Raw genomic sequence first — 14,190 nt, forward strand, 5'->3', positions numbered from 1 at the left:
CCACTGATCTCACACCTAGGTGTTTCTATATCTTAAGTGAATGCGTTCGTGGACTTATCATTGTAAAAGTCGGGTCTAGGCGAGGATTGATCAATAGGCGCCTCTAGGCTGATGAATTTTAGTTTGCCAGTCCCATTAATTGGTAGTCGTGTAGTAAGGAAATATCGGACATTTTTTTAAAACCTTTTCTATTTTACTTTTTAAATTTTTGGAAGGTAATTAGACATTGGTTTTAACCTGATGACCTTAGTTATTGATTTTTTTCATTGATTATTATGTTTACGTTTAATTGTTTATGTTTAAACTATACTATGTGAACTTTAAAGTATTTATGTGACCTTTTGTAAGTATTTTTTTATTCAAAATTACATATAAAAATTCCAATCCAATTAATCGTCACCGCTTGACTAGCGCCTAGTGAGTTTTACAACCATGTGTATCTGAAATATAAGTACTTCTCGGTCCCGGTTGAATACAAAAGCTGAGAATAATGTGCATTATGGATCAAGCTCGTGTAATTGTTTACTTTGTACATGTTTATGATATGACTTGTTAACCACAACCGTAATATTCGTAAATCATTTTCTCAATATTTGTACATTACGAAATCTTTCGTAAGGTAGTATAAATATGTTTTCACTAAAAAAATTGGAATCATGTTTGTTATTAAAATCTTTAATTGTGTGTCTGAAATAGTATTCTTTTAATTTAGATTTTGTAAGGGATTAATGTTAAAAAGTTACAAAACAAGGTTTTGGTTCTTACGATTAACAACTTCCTGCCGAAAGTTCTTACCAAACTGGGGTAGTGTTACCGAAGCTTTAAAAATACCACCGTTGTTCAAACAGACGCAAAGATAAAAAATAACGATGAAGACAATATTTGTATTCGTTATGCAATTCTTTGTTTACTTTACGCTTTCTTAGATCATGTATTTTGTTCTAATTGATCTTGGTCAAACTCCAGATTAACTTGTTTAGGACTTCTGTTGAATCTAGGGGTGAAACCAGTGGAGGGTCAAAAGCATCCTTTAACCATCCGGTGACCAGGATATGTCAATTTTATATATGTATAAAGGTCGAGTTTTTCTAAAGAAAACTTTAGTTGGATCCCTTAGTTATGTTTTTTTTTAATAACCATTAATATCATAGAAACATCCAAACGATTTACAATGAAGTGGCAGGTAAGCGGACAACAAGCTGCGCCGCAACCCCCAATGGTCAAAAGAATATAGAACATGTCGATGATCCCCTGAGTAAAAAATTCTGGTTCTGTCACTAGTCGCATCAAACAATTAACACAATTAGTAAACTAAAGAACAAGTGCCTTTCAAGAAAAAAAAATAAAAAGTAAGAAACAAGTATACTTGATCCATTTATTGTTCTTGATCAATACATGGATTGATCTACTGGTCCTTGTTCAGAATGTGCTTTTTATACATGGCCCGGCTTTTTATACATGGCCTGGTGTTCAGAGTTCGATAAGAAATTATCTTCATATCTCAAAGATGGATCAACAAGTGAGCCACCAAGATTTGTTCATACTGAGTTTACGATATAGAAGAGAATTAGAGAATGATGGTTCACTTTCTCAACATCCTAATTGAAGGGCAACCTCAAATGATTTAGTTAAATTGGCAATCAGCAAGGCTCTTGTTAAGAATTGGTCCAAATCTTCTAATGGTTTTCGAAATATGTTAAATGCTCGAGTTCAAAGCCGAATTAAGTTTGGCATCGGATATATTGTCACTGAACAAATACTAATTGCACTTAGCACCAACCAAGGTAACGAAAGTTGGTTATGTGCCTGAACGTACAACTCCAAATGTTGTACAATCTAAAATTAATGAAACTATACGAATTGCATTTAACGGTTTACTTTTTAATATTTAGAACTATACACTATTATAACATTTGTTTTGTTATCCAACAAGGTTCATCACGCCATGCATAGTAATTTTTGGCTCGTAAGACTAAAAACATTGTTTTTTAATTTAGTAGGATTGATTTTGCTATCCAAAATGGGGTTATGGCGTAACTTATTGACCGTTTACCTGTCACTCTATTGTAATCGTTTATGGTGACATGTTTTCTCAAGTTTATGAAATTTAAAAGTTATATACATTAGTTTAATATAATTCCGTAGAATAAACTTTTAAATCAATAAACAATGCAATAGAGCTGACCTATCTTTATATGTGTGTTTTAACGTCTAAATAGGATTAATAAAGTTATATTGAGTGATTCAAAATCTCAAGATTCAAGATACACATTCTATTTTGGTTAATTATATATTTTTTTGTAACTCCTTGGTAACGGGGAAGTCACTCGTGGTTTTGCAAAGGGCCAATACACAACCCCAAATGTTGTACAATCTTAAATTAATGAAACTATAAGGAATTGCATATTTACATTACATATCCATACTTTACAAATTAATATCAAAAATATTATTTAACCAAAATACAGAAATGGGCAGACATGGGAGAATCATGCACAAAATAAATAATACAAAAAATTATTTAACCAAAATTTTATTTGTAGCTATTATTTTGTATGGACTATCGTACACTATGTCTATCACACAAAAGTTTCCCGTCAGCTAGCAAACAATTGAAAACCATGTAACGTAATCTTGTCGGTAAAACCATAGGTGTTTGAAAATTTTATTATTACTATTTTTGGGGATTTTGTTGGTAGTTGGATCCATCAGTAATTAACAAAGAATTGATGATTTGTCGTCACTAAGAGCATTCTGAAATCTCAACCCATTTCCTATATAATTTCGAGGAAAGTTTGTAAATTCTAGGGTGAGGTTTTGAGTGGTTGTGAGTGTAAATTATAGGGTGAGGAGAGAAAATGAGTGATTTTTTGTAAATTTGGGAAAACTTTGTTTGTCCATATTTATTTTTTAATATTTGTTGAATTGATTGTGAGTAGTTGAGAGAGAAAACTGTAATGATAAAGGTATAAAGTAATATCATTTAATTGAACATAAAAGAAAAATGTAGTGTTTTGTAGTGTAATTATAAAGATGGGGATAGAGATCCGAATGAGAATGCTCTAATACTCAATTTTTAGTAGCGTTGCATTGCAAGTTTATCTACCTTATGAATGTTATTTATTAAGTTGTTCTAAATTTGATTTCATGTGACATACATTATAAGAAAATTAAGAAAAGCTTTTGGGAAATGGCATTTTACACAATTCAAAGAATTTATCTGTACTAATAACCCAATTTTTCCAATATAAGGACAATAAAATAGAATTATAAACACTTATAAGTTATAACCTATGGACTTACAAACAAATAAACAGTGACAAAGCTTAGATAAAAACGTGAGGGGGGGGGTCAAAATTTTCAGGCTAAAAGGGTAGATTTACATTTCGTATAAAAATTTTCAAACGAAAAGGATTATATTTAAACTAGTGAGTAAAATAAGGAAGAAAGGGGGGGGGGGGGGGGTGGGCTCTTAATAAGCTACACCCTTGCAAATAAACTATGATTAAATATTTAAAATCTTCAGACTACACCCGTGTTAGATTCAGGGCCGGCTTTGAAAAGACGAAAAACTTTTTGGGCCAAAGGCAAACTTTTTTTGGGTCTTAAGTAAAAGAAACATTTTGTTGGGTTTAAACAATTTAATTATAAATATGCTTATTTGATTATGATTTAAGTTGTGTAAAAACTTTTGTATAAAAATAATCTTAAAAATTGTCTCAAATAAGACTAGAACCCACAACTTTTTTGTTAGATATCATACCCCTTTACCATTAGACCAAGTTAGTGTTTATGTAATTGTGTTGAAACATTGATTATACACATGTTTTTGATAAAAATACATATAACTTTTTTTTTTGAAAAAAAAAATTTCGGGCTTAGCGAGGTGTCGGGCCTATAGCCGTCGACTACCCTGCCATGCCTCAAAGACGGCCCTGGTTAGATTTGAATTTGATACATCGAAATTATTTAAAAAGAATTAAAATTTTATAAAATGGAGTCATTGGGTTGATGAATATTCATGATGCATGTTGATTAATTCAATATCAGATGCTATCATTTCAATAAAATCCTAGGAAATACCGAAGCTACTATGTTTCATGAGAGCCAATAACGTTGATTCAATGCCACCTAGGCATTGTACAACTTCATCATCATAGGTTTCTTTTAGGGTTCTTGGAACATAGTACAAATCTCTTCAAACAATCGCATCAGGGTTTAATTAGCATTATCTTTACATTGTAACGTTTATTTACACGAGAAACTATAGGACTTGTATATTGTAATCTAGCTAAAAAGTAGGATGTGTGAATTATTGTACTAATTTAGTATATGGGTATACGCTTTTTGCAGGGCGTGTTCTAATAACAAATTCCGAGCAACATCGATCGCAGTAGTGGATCCTGAATCTCTCAACAGCAGGACAAATACTAGTAATAAAACAACTTGTTTCAAATAAATTATGTTAAATCGTAGAAAAAAGAATTCAAACTCCCTAAATTATTACATATAGACGACAATGATTGTAAATTCAAACTCCAAATATTATCATATCATATGATGAATAAAATGTGACTAAAGCACAAACTTAAAAAAATAATAATAATAATTAAAACACAAATAACACATCTTAATTCTCCTACGATCATGTGTTATGGTTTAGGTGAGTGGGCATACTAGCCCATTCCAGGTGGACTCATAACACCCGCTACACTTGGGGCGTCCAAGGGCGTGAGAAGGGTAAGTGTGAATTGGGTCACACGTTGGGTCACAATTTTTAACTGTTGGATGCTTTTGAAAATAAGCCAAACAATTATTTACAATTCAGAAAGGGGTGGCGGCGCAGCTTGTTGCCCGCCTACCTGCTATGTTGATGTAATATCTATGTTTCTTATTAAATATATAATATAAATTTTATTTTGTTTTAAAAAAATTAATAAATTAAGTGTAAAAGTATAAATACCAATCAAGCCAATTTATTTTCTTCACATATCTACGACACTATATATTCTAAAACAATATTAAAAAATGGATATATCATCTTCGGATTCATCTGAGGAAGACAAGCTATTGATGGAGGCTTCTCTAGTCACAATCTGATGTATTAACATCGTGTTGAAAGTTCACATGCGCACACAAGAGGATGTTGGAGTTGATTGGGATCGTGCGACTGTTAATGAGCGTCATGTACGATACTATTTTGTGACAACCCCATATATTATTAAAAAGTTTTAAACATCGTTTTTTGCATGAGTAGACACTATTCATTCAAATAGTTGCCACTTTAATTACAACGGGTGCATATATATCCATTTTTCTCAAAAGAGGTCGAACGTTTTGAGTTATTGTCAATTACGACACTTCATGCAATGAGCATTTGAAAATGTTGAGAAAACAATCACGATACTATACACAATTTTTTGAAGCTATTATTTATTTTTGTTACAATTATTAATATTTAGTTTTTGACAGTATTAATTGCATACGCTAGGAGTGGTCGAACTATCTCATGGCCTGGCCATAATGCTTGTAGTCGTGGCAACATATGATGATGATCTTTGGATCTACCATGAGTTCTTTGGTCTTTCCCCGATCCAACAATGATAAATGTTATGGATCCAGTACGGGTATTATTAGTAAACTGGCGTCATTTATCCAAAGTATGTCACCATCATGAACATGCATTTGCGGTTATGAAAAAACAAAAGTGGGCTATCTAATATGGCTCGAATGTGGTTAAAAGAAATGATAATGAATGTAATCTACACTTCTTTGATCTCACATAATACGATTTTGGAGGACAAAAGGAAATCAAATTTTCAAAACTATGAAGGTGATGTCCACGTGCGGATTTGAAGTTGAACATATTTGGAAGTTTTATCCACATGGCTATGATTAATTTCATGTCTAGTATATTTTGTATATAAAACGTGGAAAGTTGAAAAATATGAATCACTATTATAAAATTAAATGAAATAAGAATTTGTATATTTTTTCTAGAAATAATTTCATGTTTAGTAATGAAAGTCAGTCTATATGTTTTGTTTGTTTGTTTGTTTTCACTCTAACATACAAAAACTTAATTTCGGTTACTGTCGAGTGGGTACAATATTAATGCATTCCATGTACTTCATTAATGACTATGAATTAAAGTAATCTATTATTTAGTTGACTGATTAACAGCATTGAAGAGCTCACATGCACGGAACCACTCCGTCCTTAATAAACAAAACAAATGAAACACAGTTTAAAAGAATAAATAAATGAAGCTAGCTTCATTAATTTCCTGTTGAAGCTCTTTAAATAATACGTAAAAAAATCATATAATAAAAATTGTGATTTATAACATGCATGTATATAAGACGACAACGCCTTTAAACCAGTGGTGAAGTTTGGACATACATGTTGAGGGGGTCAGACTTATATTTATAAAAAAAATGCATAAGCTAGAGGGGGTGGGCTCAAATTTCGGTCGGAAACAGGTAAATTTATACTATGTATAAAAATTTTCGCACGAAAAAAGATAAATTTACACTACCGAGCGAAAAAATGAAGGAGTCGAGCTCAAAATTTCGATCGGAAACGGGTAAATTTACACTATGTATACAAATTTTCAGCTGAAAAGGGATAAATTTACACTATCGAGCGAAAAATCGGAGGGGGCGGACTCAAAATTTTGGTCAGAAACGGGTAAAATTACACTATGTATAAAAAATTTCGACTGTAAAAAGATAAATTTACACTAACGAACGAAAAAACGGAAGGGGCTGGGGCCACACCTGGCCCCAACTAATCTTCGCCCATGCTTTAAACACCTAAGTTTGAGAGAAGAAGGTTTTGGCTTCAAATCCCACATATGACAAGGATTAAAAGAAATTTATCGTTAAAAAAAAAGTATATAAGACGTTTGCGGTTTGAAGATTCATTCAGTAGTCTTTAACTTACAAAGTTATAAAAGTACAAATCTATACCAATACTAGGGGCTTGTACATTCAAGAACCAATATATTTAAAAGATTACAACTGTATAATGCATTTGTAAATATAGCAATTATGTAAATAGTTATCGTAAACAAAGCAATGCTTATGAGTTATGAGTACTCGATCTAGCTTGATCGTTACTTGGAACTCAATCGTATTATTATAAAATGAAGCTAAACTTTTCTAGAGAGCGATTCGAGAACCCATGTTTTGCCACCAGAGCTACTACCATCACTCTCTCGATCCGTGGAACCATCTGCATGAATTTTACTAGTTATTTGGCTCTCTTTATTAATAATAGAAGAGATTGCAGCCGCAACCGCAACCCTAATTAAACTAGGATGAGAAGCAATAGCGCTCATGTTCTCCGTCATAATTGACTTACTGTTACTGATATTGATACTGCTACTGCTATTATTATTGTTGATATCCTCTCCACCTTGATTTGATCTAGAATTAAAGCTTCCATTAGGGAACTTGTTAGGCATCCAAGGAGGGTTTGAAATTGGGATATGATGGAGATTCATTGGATTATTGGTAAGATCAAAGATAATGCCTTTTGAAGGGTCATTTAGGTTCGTTGTTCTAGCATGTGTTGATGAATATTGAAAAGAATTAGGGTTCATGATGCCCGATGACATGTGGTAATTAGCGAAAGGCGTCTGGTTCATGGGTCCAGGTTCAGATGTAAAAGAATTGTTTGAATCTAGTAGCATGAAGGATCCTGCTGCTGCTGATGTCGTTGACGCCATTGCAGTGGCGCCTACGGGTAGTGGATGGTTGTGATTACCCTCATACGTCGTGATTAGTATCGACATGTCCTCTAAACATCTTTGCACCTACATAAATATACATGTAACAAAAAAACATGAATACATATGCAACATTTAAAATGGATTTATTTTGCTAATTGTAAGGATAAAAAGACAAATAAAGCTATGTAGGGACCAACCTGTTTTCTAACCGGGCAACCAGGAGAGACTGTACAACGATAGTATGCTCGTGGGCAAGGATTTCCCTTAGCGATCTTTTGCCCGTATTTTCTCCATTGACATCCATCATTCATCTAGAAAAATATGACACTTGGATTGTAAATTCGTAATCAAGAAAAACAACTGTTTTCTTATAAATGTGTCACGTACTACAGTTTGGCAGATTAAGCAATTTGGTGAAACCAAAAAGATGCAAGTGAAAGATAAGACCATAATAATTGAAATAATTTTCTATAAAATCTTTCATCTTGAAAACTAATATTTTTTTTTTGTGCAATTTAACATGAAGATTAGTCTTTTGCAATGAATATAAATTAAGTTAAATAAAACACCATTTTATTATGAAGCTAATAAATTTCAACAGAAATATGATTGAAACTTACTGTGGCAGCCTCACATCTTGCTCTTACTGTAACCCTAGCTTTCTTGTGAGGAAACGATGCGATCAAGTTATTCGCATTGTTACTAGCTTTATCGCCACCACCAAAATCGCCTGGATTATTAAAAGTGCTTTTTTGCATGGGCATAATCCTTGTTATGCTCTCTGGTAAATCCTTATGACTCCCTTCATGATGATCATTCGCATGTTGGTATGTTGTAGTATTGCTTTGAATCCTTAGCGACAAACCTAAATCCTCGTTTTCGTTTTCTTGAAATGGCAATCTTGGGCTAGTTTTTTTGGTTTCTTGATTTTCATAGTGCCCATTAAGAGGCAGAAAGACTTTTAAATCCTGCATGTAGATAAGGTTTAAACATTAAAGACCATATATTATTTTTAGAAACACGTCTTTACATGTTGATAAGTAATCAAACATAAGCGTACCTTGATTGAATTCGGTGGTTGTCGAATAATCGAAAGTTTCATTTGTAGTTCATGGAAATCTTTCATGTTTTGCTCTACTATTTGTCTCAACACCTTGTTTTCCTCTTTCATCCTATTCATCTCCATCTTCAACATAGATAACTTGCATAAAAAAATACAAGTAATTATTAATATTATTAGTAGGGTTAGCCTGTATTATATCCAGGGTTTTGAAAGGTTGTACCTTTTCTTTATGATGAATATTATCAAGCTCTTGTCTTTCTGGTGCTTTTAGGTTGATGGTAGTTTGTACATCTTTTTCTAATTCTTGTACTTCATGAACATCATCATCATCATCAACATGATCATGATGATCTGAGTTTGATGATTCTTTAGCAGGTTGTTGATCTTGAGCATCAAGCTTTAGAGTTAAATCAATCTCCATTTCTGTATTATTATTATTATTATTATTATTATTATTTTCTTGTGTTGCCATATGAGGAACCTCTCACTTTCTCTCTCTAGAAAGCTTCTTTAGAGAAACGAAAGTCAATTCCCTCGTCTCAAGGGAGGTATTTAGACACACAAAGGACGATCTAACTATTGACTTTCAATAGGTTCTCCCATATTATTCCAAACAATATTTTACTTGCTTCATTAATTCTCTTATTTCTTTTTTTAATGCCAACTACACTATATAGAAGTATGTTGCGATCCGTGGTTGTTTTAAACTATACTCAAATAATATTGGATGTGTGTGTATAATATTTATGCATACATACTAACTTTTATCCCCCTGTATTACGGGGTTATTTCACATTATTCGTTTCTAATTTAATTTATTATAAGAAAGTTAATAATATACTTATGATTTTGATGATGAAAGGGTTTCACAAATAAATGAGATGTTATAACCCGGTTTAAAAGCTATATGAGTTTGGTAACACACATGACCCATTTATTATTATTTTTTGCTATAAATTATTTCTTAATTATGAACAATATCTTTTGTTAAAACAAAATCGGATATTAATTTTTAGTATATTCATATTTTATAGGATCTTCATATCAAATATTTGGTAAGATTAAATTTTGATTTAATGAGATGTTATAACCCGTTTTAGGGCTATCTGGGTTTGGTGAGACCCATACACGTGAATTCGGGTCAAATCCATAAAAAGACTTCATTTACAAACAAAACAATCCGGTGGCTTGAGATAATGTAGGAAGCAACCAGAGAGTTTTTAAAGGTTTTGTTTATATATATTTAAGATTAAGATATATAGCTAGCTAGGGTTGGTATCATTCTATATTATATATATATTACTCTATAATTACACTATATTGTATATATAATTATACTACTTGATTCATATAGTTAGCACGTTGATTAGTTTTGTTTATATTTAATCCAAACCTACTCTATATATTATTTTTTTTTATTGGACATGATCTTATATCAAACAAATAAAAACCACCCCATTAGACAGAGGTAGAGCATACAAAATGAATTTCAACATAACAAGTTTGGTACATGACTATTAAGGCTGAGTGTAGTGGGGCTCGAGTTTGGGCGAAATGGGGCGGGGGCGGGGAGTTCTTCTCGCCCTCATGTCTGTGTTGTTTGCATATATATATTATTATTATATATATGTGTGTGTAAGATATATATATATGTATATATATATTATTATATTACTATTGTAGCCCCTACACCATTACACCCCAAAAACAAATTTTCATCCCTTGCTGACTGGGCGCCACACGGCGCAAAACGCCCCAATTTGTAGCCCCTCCACTACGCATAGCCTAATATAAGCTAAGAATACATTTATTACCTTTTATTGTACTTCCACATGTTAGATCACGTCTTATACCTGCGACGGGACCTGCACAGTCCTACGTAGAGGTGTACAAACTGGTTTAAAACTCAAAACTGGTTTAGGTTAAAACCGGTTCAGTTTGATCAACAAAACTCAAAACCGGTTTATGATCGGTTTCTTACCATGTTACGATCGTTTTCAGTTCGGGTTTTGATCGGTTTCGGTTCAGGTTTTGACCGGTTTTGGCCGGTTTCGGTTTGGTTAACCGGTTTGGAACCGGTTTTGATGGAGAAAATTACAAACCGACGGTTTCAATTGGTTCCAAATAGGTTTCTACATAATTGGTTTCAAACCGGTTCGGTTTCGGTTCGATTTTCGGGTCGGTTTGGTTAACCCGTTTATTTACCCACATGTAGTCCTACGTGGCTTCAACATAATAATATTAACACTTGAATTTAATTACTCTATCACAACGCTCACACAAATTATAATCTCTATTTATTCATCAGAATGGATTCGAACCCATATAGCATTCACAATCCTTTTCTACGGGTGTTATACCCCACATTTTGATCCTTTGGTTTCCCCAACACCAAGAATCCACTGTTAACAACAATCACAACAATACCAAGTATCGCAAGAATTCCCACAATCACAACCCACACGTTTAGAACCCAAAAAATATCCACAAAAGATCGTAATGGAACCCAACTGGAACCGTAAAAAAGATACAAGGAATTAAGTGGGTCGATAAAGAGGTCGTAGAAACGTCCAACAAAGAACACTAGTAAGGTTAGTAGAGGAAAATGATTTGTCCCTATAGCTTGGGTCAGCATATGAAAGGGTACAAACTAAGGCATTTTAAATATTCTTTATTATTTATATCTTTATATTCTTTATAAATGTTTATGTTTTTCAACATCTTTTAGGTAAAACACAATAAATACTATGATCTTTGGTTTGCGTCACAACAAAATTTCATGATAAGATTTAAAGTAAACTGAATCAATAACACCATTCCCTAAACTCCACGTGGAGGGACATGAATAGGAACTACCTTAGCTTAACGGCATTTACAACGTCTTCAACAATCGAATGAGTGGTTATAGCGACACGACGTTTACAAGTTGGCTAATGAGGAATGCACTTCAAAATATAAGCATGTATTCCCCATCCAGATGCTTCGGAAATTGTGAAGGTTTCTCCAAAGTGATTTCCAATATCGAATGAGGTTGAATGGTTGAAATGGACAAAAAACGTTCATATCAAACGAGTTTAGTACAAGTGGTTCAGATGCATGTTGTAACTTTAACCTTAATTTGGAGGATGAAGAACCAACTGAGCTACAACGCCCCATTGGAATGAACAAAGCAAAAATGGTATAAGGTATGTCTAGCAGTTAATGGGTAATGCAAACGGTGGGCATAAATTATACAAAGACTTTTAGCCGGTGGAAAAACTGAAAACTATTTGTATATACGGTATTTTCATTTCACATTCTTGGTCTATCAATCAATAAGACATCAAGAAAGCCTTTCTTCATGGTAATCTTTAGAAGACGATCTATATGCAGCTATCGGTTGTTTCTGTTGATTGCACTTATCCTAACCACATTTTGTGGTGAAGGTAATTTTTATATGGGCTTAAACAAGCATCGAGCATGGTATAATCGCTCTACAAATTACATTACCTCTCATGGTTTTCAGGTAGGTCCATATTTGTTTGTTTATCGCAATGGGGGTACATATTACATATTTGCTTCTTTACATGGAAAACATCATTCTGACTGTATTCGATGATGGCTTTCTCAAGCACACCATCTCCATGCTCTCTCAAGAGTCTGCTATGACCGATTTGGGTTCCTTACATCACTTTCTAGGCATGACAACTACCCGTGACAAAAAAGGTTTGTTCTTATCACAGTCTAACTATGCTCAGGAGATTATACATCGAGTTAAGTTGGCTGGCTGTTGATGGCTACTCAGTGCTACTAGCGGCTCCCCTCTTTCAGATGGAATCTTATATCATAGTTTGGTAGGCGGTCCACGTTACCTCATATTCACTAGACCCGATATCTCTCATGTAGTTCAAAAGATGTACCTCTTCATGCATGCCCCTAAAAGGAACCACACATGACATGGTTGAAACATATTTTTCAGTATATAAAGGGTACATTAGACTATGGGCTATGCATTATCCTATCTTTGAATCACATGTAGACTAGCTATTCAAATGTCGGTTGAGGTGGGTGTATAGATTCTAAATGCTCCATGTTAAGTTATTGGGTGTTCCTAGGGATAATTTCATTTCTTGGTCATCTAAAGGCAACTAGTTATATCCCGTTTAAGTGCAGAGGCTGAATATCGAGGGATGGCTACAATGTCAACGAAGCTTCATGGTTATAGAATTTGTTACTTGAGTTGCATGTTCTTCTTGCCGAAAGCCACCATGGTATATTATGGTAAAGAAGTGGTTTACTTGTCTGATAATCCGGTCTAGCATCAACGTACAAGCACGTTGAAATTAATACCCACTTTCTTTGGGAGAAAGTTTGTATTGGTCGTATTCGAGTGCTACACATTCATCATCGTTCTTGTATGCATACATATACACCAAAAGTCTTGCACATAAAATATTCGAGAACTTCAAATCCAGTTTGAGTAATGTTTGCCTTGCTCTCGATCAAACTGTGAGGGAATATTAACAGTGTATCTTTTATAATTGATTAGGCTGTTTGTAAGCCTAAAGAGCTCTTTGTAACTTCACCTTATTTATAATGATTTATAATGATTTTACCTTAATGGAATGACTTCGAATCATTTAAATCATAAACACTTAAACCATAAACACCTTTTAGTTAATAAAACTTCGATTATTTTTCTTTGTGCTTCATCTCGTTTCGTCTTTATACCTTATTCGTGTTCATCCGATTATAAGCTATGGTAGGTCAAACATTTGAGAGAGAAAATATGTTTATTTGAGGTAGATGTAGAAATTATAGGGTAGATTATGAAAGAGATGAAGTAAATTTTTTTCCTAAGCTTTTACTATATAATTAAAATCATTCAATTTTCATTTATTTACCAAGAAGTAAGATTGCATCATTAATTTAAAACTATTGATTAACTAATCTAAAGATTCAAATAGTTGTTCAAAGTTCTTAAAAAATATCAAGATTTCTTATATATAAAATATGAGAGTGGGATAAGATGGGTTGATGGGTGGATGGAGCAAGCGTCGCCGCAGCGAACTCTGACGCCAAATTATAAACAATTAAAGTGCATTTATGGTTTGATTAGGCCAATGTGATCATTTGGATATTATAAGCATCATTGACCAAGGTTTCATACTCTTTGTTTTTTTCGTTGTTTGATCCCATACAGCATTTTGTTCTTTATTAATTACGTCACATATGGCAGAATACTTAATAATACATATGGTTGAAAAATAGAAGCAAACGGGTGAGCGTTGACCGGAAATCGTGGTGCAAATATTATTTCATCAATTTTCCTTTATGAATGAACCCGATGCTACCTAGGAAAGTTAATATTTTGACATGGAGAATTCTTTTAGACCGCATTCCTACGAAAATA

General features: G+C 33.2%; 1 protein-coding gene across 1 annotated transcript; it reads right to left on the minus strand.

Annotated features, from left to right (window-relative positions):
• Positions 1-6,920: 6,920 nt before the first annotated feature.
• LOC143614267 (putative WRKY transcription factor 9) lies at positions 6,921-9,475 on the minus strand. Its single transcript, XM_077087753.1, has 5 exons — positions 9,019-9,475; positions 8,796-8,936; positions 8,356-8,703; positions 7,933-8,046; positions 6,921-7,819 (listed from the first exon to the last, which is right to left on the minus strand). The coding sequence occupies exons 1-5, from the start codon at positions 9,268-9,270 to the stop codon at positions 7,154-7,156; spliced, it is 1,521 nt and encodes a 506-aa protein (XP_076943868.1). The 5' UTR covers positions 9,271-9,475; the 3' UTR covers positions 6,921-7,153.
• Positions 9,476-14,190: the final 4,715 nt, after the last annotated feature.

This window comes from Bidens hawaiensis, unplaced genomic scaffold (genome assembly GCF_021521415.1).
Source record: "Bidens hawaiensis isolate Kalapana, Puna unplaced genomic scaffold, B.hawaiensis_p1.1 tig00039533_1, whole genome shotgun sequence".
Taxonomy (NCBI): Eukaryota; Viridiplantae; Streptophyta; class Magnoliopsida; order Asterales; family Asteraceae; genus Bidens; species Bidens hawaiensis.